This window comes from Fundulus heteroclitus, chromosome 15 (genome assembly GCF_011125445.2).
Source record: "Fundulus heteroclitus isolate FHET01 chromosome 15, MU-UCD_Fhet_4.1, whole genome shotgun sequence".
In the NCBI taxonomy this organism is placed as follows: domain Eukaryota; kingdom Metazoa; phylum Chordata; class Actinopteri; order Cyprinodontiformes; family Fundulidae; genus Fundulus; species Fundulus heteroclitus.
In genome coordinates this window covers 29,590,689-29,604,324 of record NC_046375.1, presented here as the reverse complement: position 1 = coordinate 29,604,324, position 13,636 = coordinate 29,590,689, and the positions used below count along the sequence as shown (strand labels likewise).

Genomic DNA, 13,636 nt, shown 5'->3' with positions numbered 1-13,636 from the left:
TGGAAAAGCAGGAAGGCAATAAAAGGCCCAGAAAACGAGCCAGTTTCCTGGGAGGGAGAAAATAGCCCTTAAACATTGATTCCACCTTTCACTTCCGTCACTCACATCACCTGCTCTGGATCTGATAAAAGAGGCTTTGCTTTGCTTAGAGAATTTCTGTTCAAACTCTAAGACACCTCGTCTGATTTTGTTTTCACCGTCAGACAGCTGGACTTGCTGCTCCGCTGTCCAGCTGACAGGAACGCTTTGAATCGCTTCTGTCCTCCAGAAAAAACGACTGAACGGACAGTTTGGTGTCAATGGAGCCGCTGGAACAAATGCTGACGGTGCGCCGCGCTTCTCTTTTTATTTAGATTAAGCAGCCCCTGATAGAACGTCGTCTCACGGCTCAGTGGAGGGAGAGCCAATCAAAGCGCGGCGTCGAGGCTGGAGTTTGATTCACGCGGATTTAAACAACAGCCGGATGCGCCTGGCGTGCTGCTGCCTTACCTAGAGCCACTTCCTTAAGTTGGCGCGCAAACAGATTCATTAATAGAGACAGGCTTCCGTTGTGAGGGTTTCGCAGTGAGACACAATGAGAAAAGGTGGCTGGAGCGATTAGCTTTGAGTCGCCGCGTTCTCCCTGTGGAGAGAACTTCTGAGCGTTTTCGCTTTTTTCCCCCCCCCTCCCAAACCTGAAGGCACGACTGGATCTTATGCATATTAAAACAACAAGAACAACAAGAAGCCGCTGCATGGGGCTGAATCAGTGATAGCCTGCTAACATTAGAGGCATAACACAACTCGAGGCAGGCTGTGTTGCTCTAAATTACATGGCCTAATATATTTCATTAGCACACCTCCCTCAGAGGGGTCCCTAATGGATGACAGCGTGGCAGAAAAGCTCGTCTGCCAGGGATGCTAATTTGTTCTAAGGCCCATTCCGTTCACTTATTACTGGCTGCTGCTCCTTATAAGCTGCTTAGATTGAGGTTGCCCACTTTGAAAAAAAAAAAAAAAAAGGCCTTGGCTGATGAGGCATGCCACTTAAGTTCTGTGACCTAAGTCGGCCCCTTCTAATCCACTTTGATTTTTATCATTGGAGGCAGGTGGCCCCTGAAAACAATCCTACGAGTGTTTCAGAAGAGAAAAGGTAAATGATCTTTGACTGTAATGTCGTTGTCCTTGCCGCACAATAACTAATGCACCCTTCCTATTCTCCCTCTAAAGTGGAAGCCGCTCTAACCGTTTCCCTTTGTGGGTCAGGACTATTTGGGGGGGAGCACAGCTTCCTCTCACCCAGCGAAGTCAGCTGGCGACTGAGCTGCCTTTAGAGCACCAGGAGTGAAAGAAAAGTGTTTGAGCTGATTATTATTTAGCCTATTATTTAATCCCTGAGTCAACAGACACATTCCAGTAAAATGAAGAGCCAACCAATCAGAACTGGAGCAGATAACTCCACCAGAGCTGTCCCACTTCAGTGCTGTCAGGGTCCATATTGCGCTTCTGCCTTTTTTTTTTTATTGTTACTTCGGCTAATCACAAAGACGGGTTTGACCGCCTGCACCTTTTTTCTTTGGACCCTTTCTGTGGCGGTTCCCTCAGAATGAACTCCCCCTACTGAAGAACAGAGAACTGTAGCCACACAGAGAGAACGCAGTTCTGCTACTCACGTTCACAGGCGTCTCCTTTCTGATGAAATCCAGCTTTGCATATACATTTCCCAATGGGCACGAGCCATTCCCCTTCCGCGCTGCAGTGCATCTTGGGAGAGTTCTCGGCCTCCTCCTCGGCATCGCTCACACACACGCCTTCCACCTCCACCAGCGAGGAGAACTCGGACCCTGTGACGGTGTCTTTGAAGGTGGCCAGGTTCTCGATGATGGACCAGCACTTCTTGTAGTAGACTTTGACGGAGACCAGGGCGATGCACGCCCCGACGTCCTGGAAGGCCAAGTAGAAGCCCCGCCTGGACAGGGGTCCGATTATGCGCACCTCCGTGTTCAGCTTCATCTTTCTCTCGCCCAGGTCGCCCTGGGTGAAGCTCTCATCCGCGGCGATGGTGTCGATCTTCACGTACTGATTCTCCCTCAGGCCCCGGCCGACCTCGGACTCCGTTTCCTGGTAGTACAGGTTGAACGTCTCCTTGCAGGCGCCCACCACGCCGGGCAGGCTGTTACAATCCCTCAGGGTGAACTTCAGCTCGACAAAAATTCTCTGGGCATCGCCCTTCTCTATCCAGTTAGTCCGAAGCCAGTTGTTCTGATTGGGCTCCATGACTTTACAGACCTGGTAGGTACGGATGGGCGTGTAGTTCTCATCCAAGCCGCTGATCTCTTCCCACTAAAAAGGAAACGAGACGCGTTTAGGGCAACGGATTTCCACACAACCACCGTGAGGGGCAGACAGAACAGATCTTGTGTTGCAGATGATGGAGCTAACGGAAGAGCGCGTGTGAAATATGGAGACGATGACCTGCGGCGTGAGGAGGCAGGGCGGGATGCTGTGTTGCTATCCTACCAACACATCTTTAAAGAATGATTGTGCCTGGTTTGCCGGCTTGTCCTTGCATTATTTATCTAAAAACTTTCTCACTGCTCACTTTAATCAGACTCGTGCAAGTGGTTCACTTAAGGCCTTTGTGCTCGGAATGTTAAAAGCCGGCTGAATTCAGGGGAACACAACCAGCCCCGTGCACTTTTCCCTATCCTGCTCCGTTTGCAAGCAGAGGCAGAAACCACTGTGTATCACCTGCGTGTGTGTGTGTGTGTGTGTGTGTGTGTGTGTGTGTGTGTGTGTGTGTGTGTGTGTGTGTGTCCCAAAGCATTATTATCTCCTATCACACAGCAGAGACAGAAGGGGGGGGAGGTGGGGGGGATGATCTAGATGCAGAGGGCATTCGCTGCGTGCATGCAAGCATTGCAGGGATTCTGCAGACTTACCCCATTGGGAGGATAGGAGATCCACTCCAGCTCTGTCTGCTGCGCCTTGGAGTCCAGCAGAATCACTGGCGACAGGAAACCAAGAGGCAGGTGGTTAAATCTCACTCAGGGGCAGCGGACCTCACTATCACTGATAGGCCATACATCCGAGTCTGTCTGCATCTCATTTCTACCTGTGACCTCATTCCTGCCAGCAGCAGCAGCTAAGAGGCTGAAGCATGCAACAAAGGCGCTGCAGCACCAAGTCCTGCGGCGACTGGGAAACTTTTGATTAAACGCTGGAAAAATGTCAGAAGGCAGTGGCAATAATTTGGGGAAATATTTACGCGCTCAAGATGCAATTAGTGGCTGCTCCCTGAAACTATTTCTTGTTGTTTTATTTTAAGCTGAAGATCAGAAGTATGCGTTTAGCTCATATTTTTTTCTCCAAACAAAGCAATCACACGAAGATGCACCAACGTTTTAAAATCTGGGGATTTTTTTTATGTGTTTCCGCGGTATGCGATCTGATCTGGAGGCGACAAAGAGCGTAGCGTAACGACGATGACTTTTGGTAATCAACTTCTCTTGAAGCGGCTTTATTATTAGCAGTCAGATCGATGCTCTGTGAGAGGCAGCAGCCACGGATGGAATAAACAGTTCGGCCGCGCTAACACGAAGCGCTGCGCGGAAAAAATGCCGCACATTTAAAAAAATCCTCAACAGATTCGCAAGCGCACCACGATGGATTATTGTTTCACACAGGCTGTAGTTTTTTTTTGTTTTGTTTTTTTGTGGTCAAAAATCCGATTCATTCTACAGTTTACGTATTTGATAATGCCCTTCATTTATTGTTTTTCTGATCCGATTTGCAAACCGAGTCCTGTTCCCCCTCTTTGCTTTATCCTGTTTTGTTTCTAGCGGCCTGGTTTAACTTGAGAGTCTGTTGAAGGATCGCGTCTCCGCGGCGGACTGCCGTATTTCAGTCTGGACTGTCAGAGCCGAGGCCACTTTGGAGCAAATATCCTTCCGACGCTGCGTCCTGATGGACGGCGCACTCCGAGCGAAGCCAGCCTGCTCATCGATCCGCTCATATGATCTAGTTAGTGGGGATAGATTATCTCTTTAGCTGGGGGCAAACAGGCTGTTAATGTCTAAAATAATAAATAATGATAATAATAATGATGATAATAAAAAAGGCATTCTGCTAGGAATCCACCTTCTAACGTTTATCGCCGTGCGTAAAAACACCACGAGCCGCCCGACGCCGTAGACCGGCTGTCGGGCTGTCATCGCCGCAGACGCTTTGCCCACAATAAGAATAACAAAAGTTACAAGATTCAAAAGCGATCAAAAGTCGTGACATTGGGTCATTTTTTTGCACAAGCCCGTCGGCTTATCCTGGAGAACGACTTGCTGCTACATGGGACAGGCGAGAAGAGTCCAAACTTTGGGAACTCACCTTCCTTGGCGTTCTGCGCTCCCCCGCCGCCTGCATGGCAGCACAGAAGAAGGAAGAGCGTATTCCACAGACACGGGCTGGAGCTGGAGAGCATGGTGCGGCTGCGGGGTTCAATCTGGGCCGTAACTCGCGCTGCTGCCTCCGTCTCTCGCGCTTCCCATTGACGACACTGAAGCGGTTCTCTATAACGATCCGATGGTCCCAGCTCAAATAGTGTCTGCTGCCGCGGGGAGGAGACAACCAGCGCGCGGCTGTCACTCAGCCGGACGGGCGCGCGCGCTGTCCAATGGCGGCGCGCCGAAGGAAACGTCATCGAGTCGGAGAGCGAATAGGCAGGAAGTGCTGCTCTTCTTCTTTATTGGTGTTCGTGTTTTTTATTTTATTTATTTATTTTTTTGGTAATTTTTTGGAGGGGCGGAGGGTCAACGTTGGGAAGAAACGTCTGGAGATGGATCACAGACTCTGGGTTCTCCCAGGAACCTCCTGTTTCCTTGTTGCGTTCGGGAATGACCACGTCCAGAAAGGTGTTGCCATTTCACCAGGAAACATTTTATTTGGGGACTTTTGTATCAATAGTTCTGAGCAGGTGTGATGGAACTATGCCTGCAAAAAGACGCTTAGAGAAATGACTTAGCTGGTGATCTTATGAATCTAGGCAATTATAGCATCTCTTTAACAAAATAATTAACACTGAACTGATTTAGTATCTTCAGGTCATATTGGAAAACGTCTAGTCTATAAATTGAATTGTTCATAAACAGCAGGACCTAGCATGGTTTAAAACATCTTTCTTTATAAACATATTTACATTTTATATTACCCAGTAGATCCAAGGAGTCAGCTCCCCTGCAGCAGTGAGGGCACACGGACATGTTTTCTGGAAATGGGATCCTTTCTATCCCATATTGGCTCCATCCTCCCTTCCAGATAAATCAGATGAATGAGCACCTTACATGTTTCTTCCATCTCATTTGGCCTGCATGGGGAAAGAGAACAAGAACTAACTGTGATGTTATAAAATGTTACTAAAATAGTAATAAACTTTATAGTACATTTTATCAGGATTGTGGCTGCTAACTGAACTGTTACTAAAAAATGGACCCAGACTGAAGCTCTTCTTCCAACATAGAAGCTTTCCCAACCAGTTTTAACTCTCTGTGGTTGTAGAAGTTTTCATAATTCAGACCATAGAAACACATCGGCCTTACTGTTCTCTGCTGAACACCTGAGGAATAAGAATAATGGCTGACTGAACCAGTTCATGCCTCCACATAACATTTACAAACTAATGTTCATGAGTAAAATGTCAACAATTCTACTGGGTAATATTTTTTATAAAAGGAATACTTAAAATAAAATAAGAAATCCCCGTGTCAGTCTGGTCACTAAGCACACCAATCAGCAGTTCCCTGAGTCTTCATTCAAACAATCGTGTGTTTGTTAAATAGAAAAATGGGATTTGAAATTACTTGAATCGAACATGGAGCAAATCAAACCGTGTGTAAAAAAATTAGACCTGTATCTTGAGAGGACACATGCTGCTATTTGACACTAGATCAATAAACTGAAGGGGAATTAATTGTGATGTCAGTCTCAGGAATAGAAGGACTTTAGAATGATTCCTATTTTACCAGACTATTATTTTTATTTTCACAGTTTGTTTTTTAAAGGACTGAATAACAGTTATTCATGAAATAGGCTGCAGTTTAGGAACTCATTACCTTTCAACTGTGGTGATCAGAAGGTCCGGGATGGTGCCAGTACAGCTGTTGTAATGTAAGAGTTGGAGTCAAGACACTCAAAAGCCTGCCTGGGGTTCATGCAGAAAGTGTTTTTATTTTTTTATTTTTTTTTATTTCAAGTTATTTTACAAACGGTGTCATCTAGCAAAATTTTGTTCAGATTCAGATTTATTGTGTGTGCAGTCACAGAATATGATTTTGGTTACAGACATTAGGCGTAAAATATCTGATAGCAACGTAGAGCTCCACCATTTGATGACCGTTAATCTGTTAGCAGCAGTGCTAGCTCTCAGTTATTTGGTGGGTTTAGCACAGTGTAAAAAGTACAATCCTTATTTTCCAATCCATAGTTTGAAATCTTTAACAAAGGCTTTAAAAGCATCAGCGATATGGCTGATGTAGAACATTGAGGCATTTTAGATTAAAGAGAAGACTCTCAATTCCCTACTGGTGCCTGCGTCTTTAATGCTTTAGCCAAATATAGCATTTGATGGAGGGACATTAAATGGTGTTTTAATGTGTGGAAGGTCACCTTAAGTAGTGGAAAGTCCCACTGAGACAGAGCGTTCACACAACAGGAACTGATTCACTGCTGCTCTGCTGCGTCGCAGAAATTCACAGGAGCGATGGACGCACCAGGGGTCTTTCAAGTTAAAGGGAAAATAATAATAATAATAATAATGATAATTATGGGGAGAAAAACAATTAAAAAGTTGGAAGCTGATGTTTCATTTGTCAGATGACTTGTCATAACACTTAAAATTGAAATCATAAAGCTGGGCTCATTAATGCATTATACATACAGCATTTATTTCTGGTCACTAATTAATCTCCATGACTCCCCAACAGGAGAGGCAGCTGTAATTATTGTCCATAAATATTGATTAATAAACTGTGTACATAAACAAGGACTCTCATCAAGGTTTATGTACCTTTGCCTTCAGTGGTTTTCATGTGGCCTGTTTATTATGCGAATTACTGCTAATCCTTTCTGACTTCAATAAACACTGGAGTCCTGCATGGATGTGTTTAACTAATGATTGTTGAAATGAATCAGGATTAATGTTACTTCTTTTTTTTATTATTAGTGGACTGGATGTGAGCAGATTCCCAACAGTAAACTGTATGTGTAGAGTCAGAGAGGGAAAACTAGGACCTCAGTTTCAGACCAGTGGAAAATAGTTTCATATTTAGAAGGGTTCAGTCCACTCAGCATGTTCTGGCTCGCGCTATCAGACATGGTTGTTGGGTTTGAGCTCTATAAGACGCCTTGCAAAAGTATTCACACCCCTTGAGATCTTGTCCCCATTTTGTCTACTTAGGCTCATGAGTGCATTTTTTGTGATGTGAAAGGAAACTAGAACATGGTTCACAAGATTTTCTTTGAAAAGATATGGGAGTATGGAGTCCACCTTACTCTATTAAGCCTAAAATAGATCCAGTGCAGCCTATTACCTACAGAAGTCACATAGATACTAAATCTGTGTGGAAATCCAGTTGTGGGGTACTTTAATGCAAAGTGAGGTTAAAAAGACAAAGTTTGAAAACCTCCAAGAGGTTGAATTCATCCACGGAATGTGGATACTCTAACTGCAGACCTACCAAGAAATGGTGGACCCAGGCTGGGCAAAGTGAGCATATATCAGAGAAGCAGCCAGGTGGTCCATGGCAACTCTGGAGGCGCTGCAGAGATCCATAGCTCAGGTGGGAGAATCTGTTGACAGGACAGCTGTTATACTCCACACATCCTGGCTTTATGGGAAAGTGGAAAGGGGGGGGGGGGCTTAAGAAGTTGTAGGGGAAACAAACACAGTCATATGTGTAGGTGCTCCTCTCAGACTAGATGGAAAGTAATCCGTTTGGCCTAAAAAGCAAAACACTATGTGTGGCAGAAAAATAATACTGCACATAACACCACAATACTTCATCCCCACAGTGAAACCATTTCCTCCTGAATAGTGGCTTTGTTGCTCACCTGTCCTCAGCCTCCCTCCTTCCATTTGGCATACAGTCTCAGGGTGATGGAGTTTGGGTGGGTTATGAGTAGCTTCTTTGTTTTGATGGAAATCTATCTGTCCGTCCGTCCGTCCATCCGTCCGTCCATCTCTAATATTTGTATATGTGTATTACTTGGGTTTTTGATGACAATAATGTGAAGTTCATGGGAATTAAATGGCAGTGGCCCTGTTAGAAATGTTTCAACTAAGACAAAGGTTGACATGTTCAGTACCTATTCTGTGAGAGAGGGAGGCAGGAAGGAAAACAGATACAACAAGCTTTATTTTAATTTAATGAATGAGGCAAAATCATAAAATATGTTTGCACTTCAGAATATAGATGTTTGTACCTTATACTGACTTGTTGCTATACTAAACTTCAGCTCTAAACTTCTAGCTCAGCGTGTGTAACATAACAGTTCAACAACCCTTTCATTTACAGTAGCGCTGAAACATCGTACATCTTTAGCAAAGAATTACCATCAGTGTCAAAGCAAAGAATTACCATCAGTGTCAAACGGCTCCTTTACTCTGTTGTCACACCTGGATTCAGTGTAGATTGCAACTTATCTTCACCAGTGCTTTGAGGAGCAATGACTTTGCTTCTGTTCTGTCATTTGCCCCTATCAGAACCAAAGATCCTGGGGTTCTGGTAGCCACCCTATTTGTCCACCCCCGCTGGCTCCCATGGCCAGAATGTCTATTATAACATGCAGTATTTTATATTTATGAGTTTAAACGAGGACAAAATGAGTTAGTAGGTTACAAAATATATTTGCGTATTTTATTACATTTGTCTTGTAATTTCTCGCCATTTTTTTGTTTTTTTCCAGTGTCCTGTCTAGCAATGTGGCAATAAGAATAGATGTCTTAATGCCAAATAGAGCTCGACAGATTTTACTTTCACAAGTGGAGCAAATAGCTTTCACCATAGTGCTCCTCTTGATTTATGCATGTAAATAGTTTTATAGTGATTCCTGCGGGGAGAATTTCAAATTGTGTGGACACTACAATGAGAAAATAGGAGAGTAAAGGAAGAACAAGAAGAGAAAAAAAAGAAAGAGAAGAGGTGAAAGAAAGAAGAGATAAAATGGACAGAATGATAAAACGTCTTCCGTCTGCTTCATCACCTGGAAAGAGAGATGTAAAAACAACAGCACAACCAACGGACATAGTGTAACAGATACAATAGAGTAACACCTTGATACCATTGCTAAATCATATGTATTATTATTTAAGCTGACATGTGTAATGTGATACCTGAGCAAAGAAAGTGAAAAAAATAAAAAATAAATAAATAAATTACACGCTTTCGGTATAGAAGTGAACACTTAGTACCTGGAACACAGCACCTGTGGGTGTTTGTGAGAGTGCACTTGTGTATGTGAAATTTATCCAGAAGAAAATTGTTCAATAGTGGTTGTGAAGAACCAAAGGCCCGCCTTCCCCGAGCACCAAGGCAAGGGACCCATAACCCGGGACTCCCAAAGAGGCCCCCAAAGCAGGGCCCCCAAGAGGGGCCAACACAGGAAATCTGCAACCCCTTCCAAGGTAAGAGGAGAGACGATCCCGAGGAATTTCCCCAGCCACCGGCATTGCGGTGGCTTCCTGCCTCTGCCCGACCCCCGATCCCGCCCCCGGACCAGACGCCCTCCGGACCAGGCACCCCAGGGAGGGCGCCAACTTGACCCGTACAGGCCACCCAACCAGAACCCCCTACATCCCCTAAATACCTAATAAACCCAGTCCCTCCTCTACCTTTCCCGCCTTTGTGGCAAACCTCCAGTCCTTGTGAGAAGCCCTCTCCGTGTAAAAGAAGTGTAATAAAACTCCTGAAATTCCCTTATGTCATCTGGTTTAGGTGTGCCACCCTAAGACTATCAGCGACCCTCATCTTGCCACCCCTGAGAAAACTTTCTGGACGTACCTCCTAATGAAACATTTTGCCTACGTTTAGTAAAATCCCATGCCTGGCTAAATTGGCTGCCGCTTGCATAAAAGCAAATATAGACTTCAGCAATGCACAGTCTGTATGTTCTGACAATTTGTGTCATAAAATTAATAATATATTACACTGTTAATTATTGTTAACCTTACACTTAAAGAAATACAATGGTAGTAAACTGTCATGAATAGTGGTCAGCCTGGTAAGTGTGGACTCCGTGGTTCTCCGACTTGCAGCTGAAACATGCAGAGTTAGATGAGATGATGTGATTCCCAGATCCAGGTTAAGATTTCTAATGGAGCAGGAACCCAGTGTAACTGTCCTTTGGCTGAAGGAGGTTTTTTTTCTTACCATGGATTAAAGGTTTGTAGTCAGCCTTATAGAACACATTAGCTACGGTTCATTTATTATATTGATGTGTTTTTATCAGATTCAAATTTCCAATGGAATTCAATGAAAATGTTAAAAAAGTTAATGAGTTTTTTTGTTTTCACTGACAATTCTCTTCCAACCATGGACGGCTGAAACTCCTGATATGCATGCCCCACAATGCCAACTCCAGGAGTGCAAAATACTGAATAAGTGTTTCTTCAGTAGGCCCTTTCTCCTGTGAGTATTTCTAATCCCTCCATTATCTAAAATCGGTTCTAAGGTTAACAATAACAGGTATTATAAGTATTCAGTAAAACGCTGAATATTTCAGTGTTTGTGTGCAGAAATGTTGAACCTACAGTGACAGTGAATGTTTTTGGGATTGCTGGACAACCACAGATGAAAGCAGTTCTTTGGCAGTTTATAAAGAACTATTGTGAGTTTGATGTGTTTTGAATCCACTGGGAGTTCTTTATTCTTGATTATGTTTGAGCAGTAATATTCCATCGTTGTGGGAGTGTGTTGGTAACTTATGGTCCCTAATCTATATTAGATATGCTCCATGATGTTTCCATCTGACATTATTTCCCACACTGATTATTTCACTGCCCAAGCTTCAGCAATTTTATATTTTTAATGCTTGAATGGTCTGGTTGCCATAGTCCAAAATTTGCACAGTGGTGCAGTAGGTAGCACTGTTGCCTTGCAGCAAGAAGGTTCTGGGTTCAAATCCAACCCTGGGCCTTTCTGCATGGAGTTTGCATGTTCTCCCTGTGCATGCGTGGGTTCTCTCCGTGTACTCCGGCTTCCTCCCACAGTCCAAAAACATGACTGTTAGGTTAATTGGTTTCTCGAAATTGTCCTTAGGTGTGAGTGTGTGCGTGAAAGGTTGTTTGTCCTGTCTGTCTATGTGTTGCCCTGCGACAGACTGGCGACCTGTCAGGGTGTACCCTGCCTCTCGCACAGTGAACGCTGGAGATAGGCACCAGCAATCCCTGCGACCCCATGACCGATTAAGTGGGTCAGAAAATGGATGGACGGTTTTGGAATGGAGGGACAGTTATTAGAGCTGAGTATCTCAGTATGAGTTAACATGCCGTGTTGATCTGTGATGGACTGATAACATATTCTCCACGTACTTTGCCTCTCACACAATTGATCGCTGCAGTTAGCCACTGTGACTGAGCAGTAGCCCCAATCTTGGCATAGGCCCTACAGGCAGCTGCCCAGAGCCCCAGCTACTGAAGAGGGCGCTGTTGCGACAAGTAACAGAAGAAGAAATACAATCCAGAAAGAAAGAAATAATATGCAAGTTGCAGATCTCGGGATGCGCGGTGCATTATGGGTAAGGGCTTTTTTTTGGCTGCCAAACAACATTCAAAGATCACGGAAAATAAAGAAAACCATGATTCTCTTCAAGACACCAGTTGTCAAGTGCCTTCATTCTTTGGACCTTGTGCTGACATATGGCATTGATTGCAAATAATTAACATTTCCTCACAGCCCTGTCCTATCTGACCATTTTTAATAACCTTTGAGTTAAATTTAACTGAGTTCTCCACCCCCAAAAGAAGGTTTCATTATAATAGATCCTTCTCAGATAATGCTGTATCGAATGTTAAACAGTCTGCCCCCCTTTTAGTTTCCTCAGTATGACAGAAATTCCCATCAGATGGCAACAATGTTGTTTCTTCCCATTCACAAATTGATGCTTTTGTTGACAGTGTCACTACATGATTGCGTTTTGCATTAGACAACGTGGCCCCTTTGAAAAAAGAAGGTGATTATTCATAGGAAGCTGGCTCCCTGATTTAATTTAGAGCTGTCTTCTTTGAAGAACACCTGTCCAGGGTGTACCCTACCTCTTGCCAAATGACCACAGAAATAGGCACCACCTCCAACCCTGCAAACCTGCATTGACAAGCTGGTATACACAACGGATGGACGGATCTTACTCCATATCAGTCCTATTATTTGTAGTTTACAGCTTCTTGTTGCCTAAAAAGCCAAGTGTCATTATTTTAACACGTGAAGTTGTGAAGAGTGAACAGAATTGAATCTGCTTATGTATTCTGTCACTGAATTTTACATTAGAAATAATTGCTAATGGAAAAAATGGGACCACTGCATCCCTGTTTGAAATTATTGGAAATGACAGGATGCTTAAGATGAAGCATTTCACCGTCTCTCTTAATGGCTGTCATTGGAAATATATTTCACTAAATGGTTGTTTATGTTCTTAGTGTTAACAGAACAACAAAGCTTTAATAAAAAAAAAATCCCACTATTTACATATTCCTCAGATAACAGTTGTCAGATTAAATCAGTTGCCCAATAAAGCTAATGTAATGCATCTGTTGTATAACTATATAAATGTGTAGAGACCTCCTTTAATTCAAAGACTCAGCTATATAATGTTATGTTGAACCCATAAAGTGGTGTGTGTACTGCAGCTGCATGTTCTGCTTGTACTGTTCAGCATCAGGTAAATATAATACAGATCTGTGCTAGACAGATGCACTGAGGACAGTTTTGCGACAACTGTCCACGCATGATTGGTCCAAATCATATCATCCAAATCAAAAATAGTCCATATCATCGACTCATTAAGGAGTCGATGATATGGACTATTTTTCTGAATAAATCTTGAACTCTTACCAGTTTACCAGGTTTTTTATTCCTTCTTTCTAACCCACTATTTAGTTGCCTGATCTTAACCAGGTAATTTTACGTTACTTTAGTTTAAAGGCTGTTTCAGAGCACCCGGAATGACAACAGTACACAGAAAGCACAGATTCTGGTTTGGAGATCTGGACTGTTGACATGTGCATTCAGAAACAACTGGAGAGACAGGAGGGAAATTAGTTATTTGGCCAATCACAGATGGATTAATGGCAAATGCCAAAATAATCAATCTTTAATCAAGCTCCATTCCTCAATCTTTAGCAAGTAATCCTCTTCAATTTGCAGATGAGATACAAGAGGAATATCCAAGATGAAAAAATTAAATTCCAAAAATAGGACTTTGGTCAGAAAGCAGGAATGGGCCAACAACATAAAGCTGGAGGGCTGAACAGTTTAACAGTGGACAGACTGAAGGCAGGAGTCAGGGAACCAGATCCAATGTCAAAAACAAGAGATCAAAGGCAAGCATGGTATGCAGGCATGAAAAGACAAGAAGAGGGAATCTGAGGGGCCAAAATCAGGTCAAAAATGGG

General features: G+C 43.6%; 1 protein-coding gene across 6 annotated transcripts in view; it reads right to left on the bottom strand.

The window, feature by feature from the left end:
* epha7 (eph receptor A7) overlaps positions 1–4,693 on the bottom strand; it is a 135,912-nt gene extending 131,219 nt beyond the window's left edge. The window contains exons 1-3 of one of the 6 annotated variants that reach the window (XM_036147120.1): positions 4,363–4,693; positions 2,922–2,986; positions 1,653–2,322 (exon numbers count right to left, since the gene is read on the bottom strand). In XM_036147120.1, coding sequence (XP_036003013.1) covers positions 1,653–2,322; positions 2,922–2,986; positions 4,363–4,675 — 1,048 coding nt within the window. In that variant the 5' untranslated portion in view covers positions 4,676–4,693. The remainder of the gene's footprint in view (positions 1–1,652; positions 2,323–2,921; positions 2,987–4,362) is intronic. The other 5 variants (XM_036147121.1, XM_036147119.1, XM_021311044.2 and 2 more) reach the window with 5 other exon arrangements.
* Between the last annotated feature and the right edge of the window lie 8,943 nt (positions 4,694–13,636).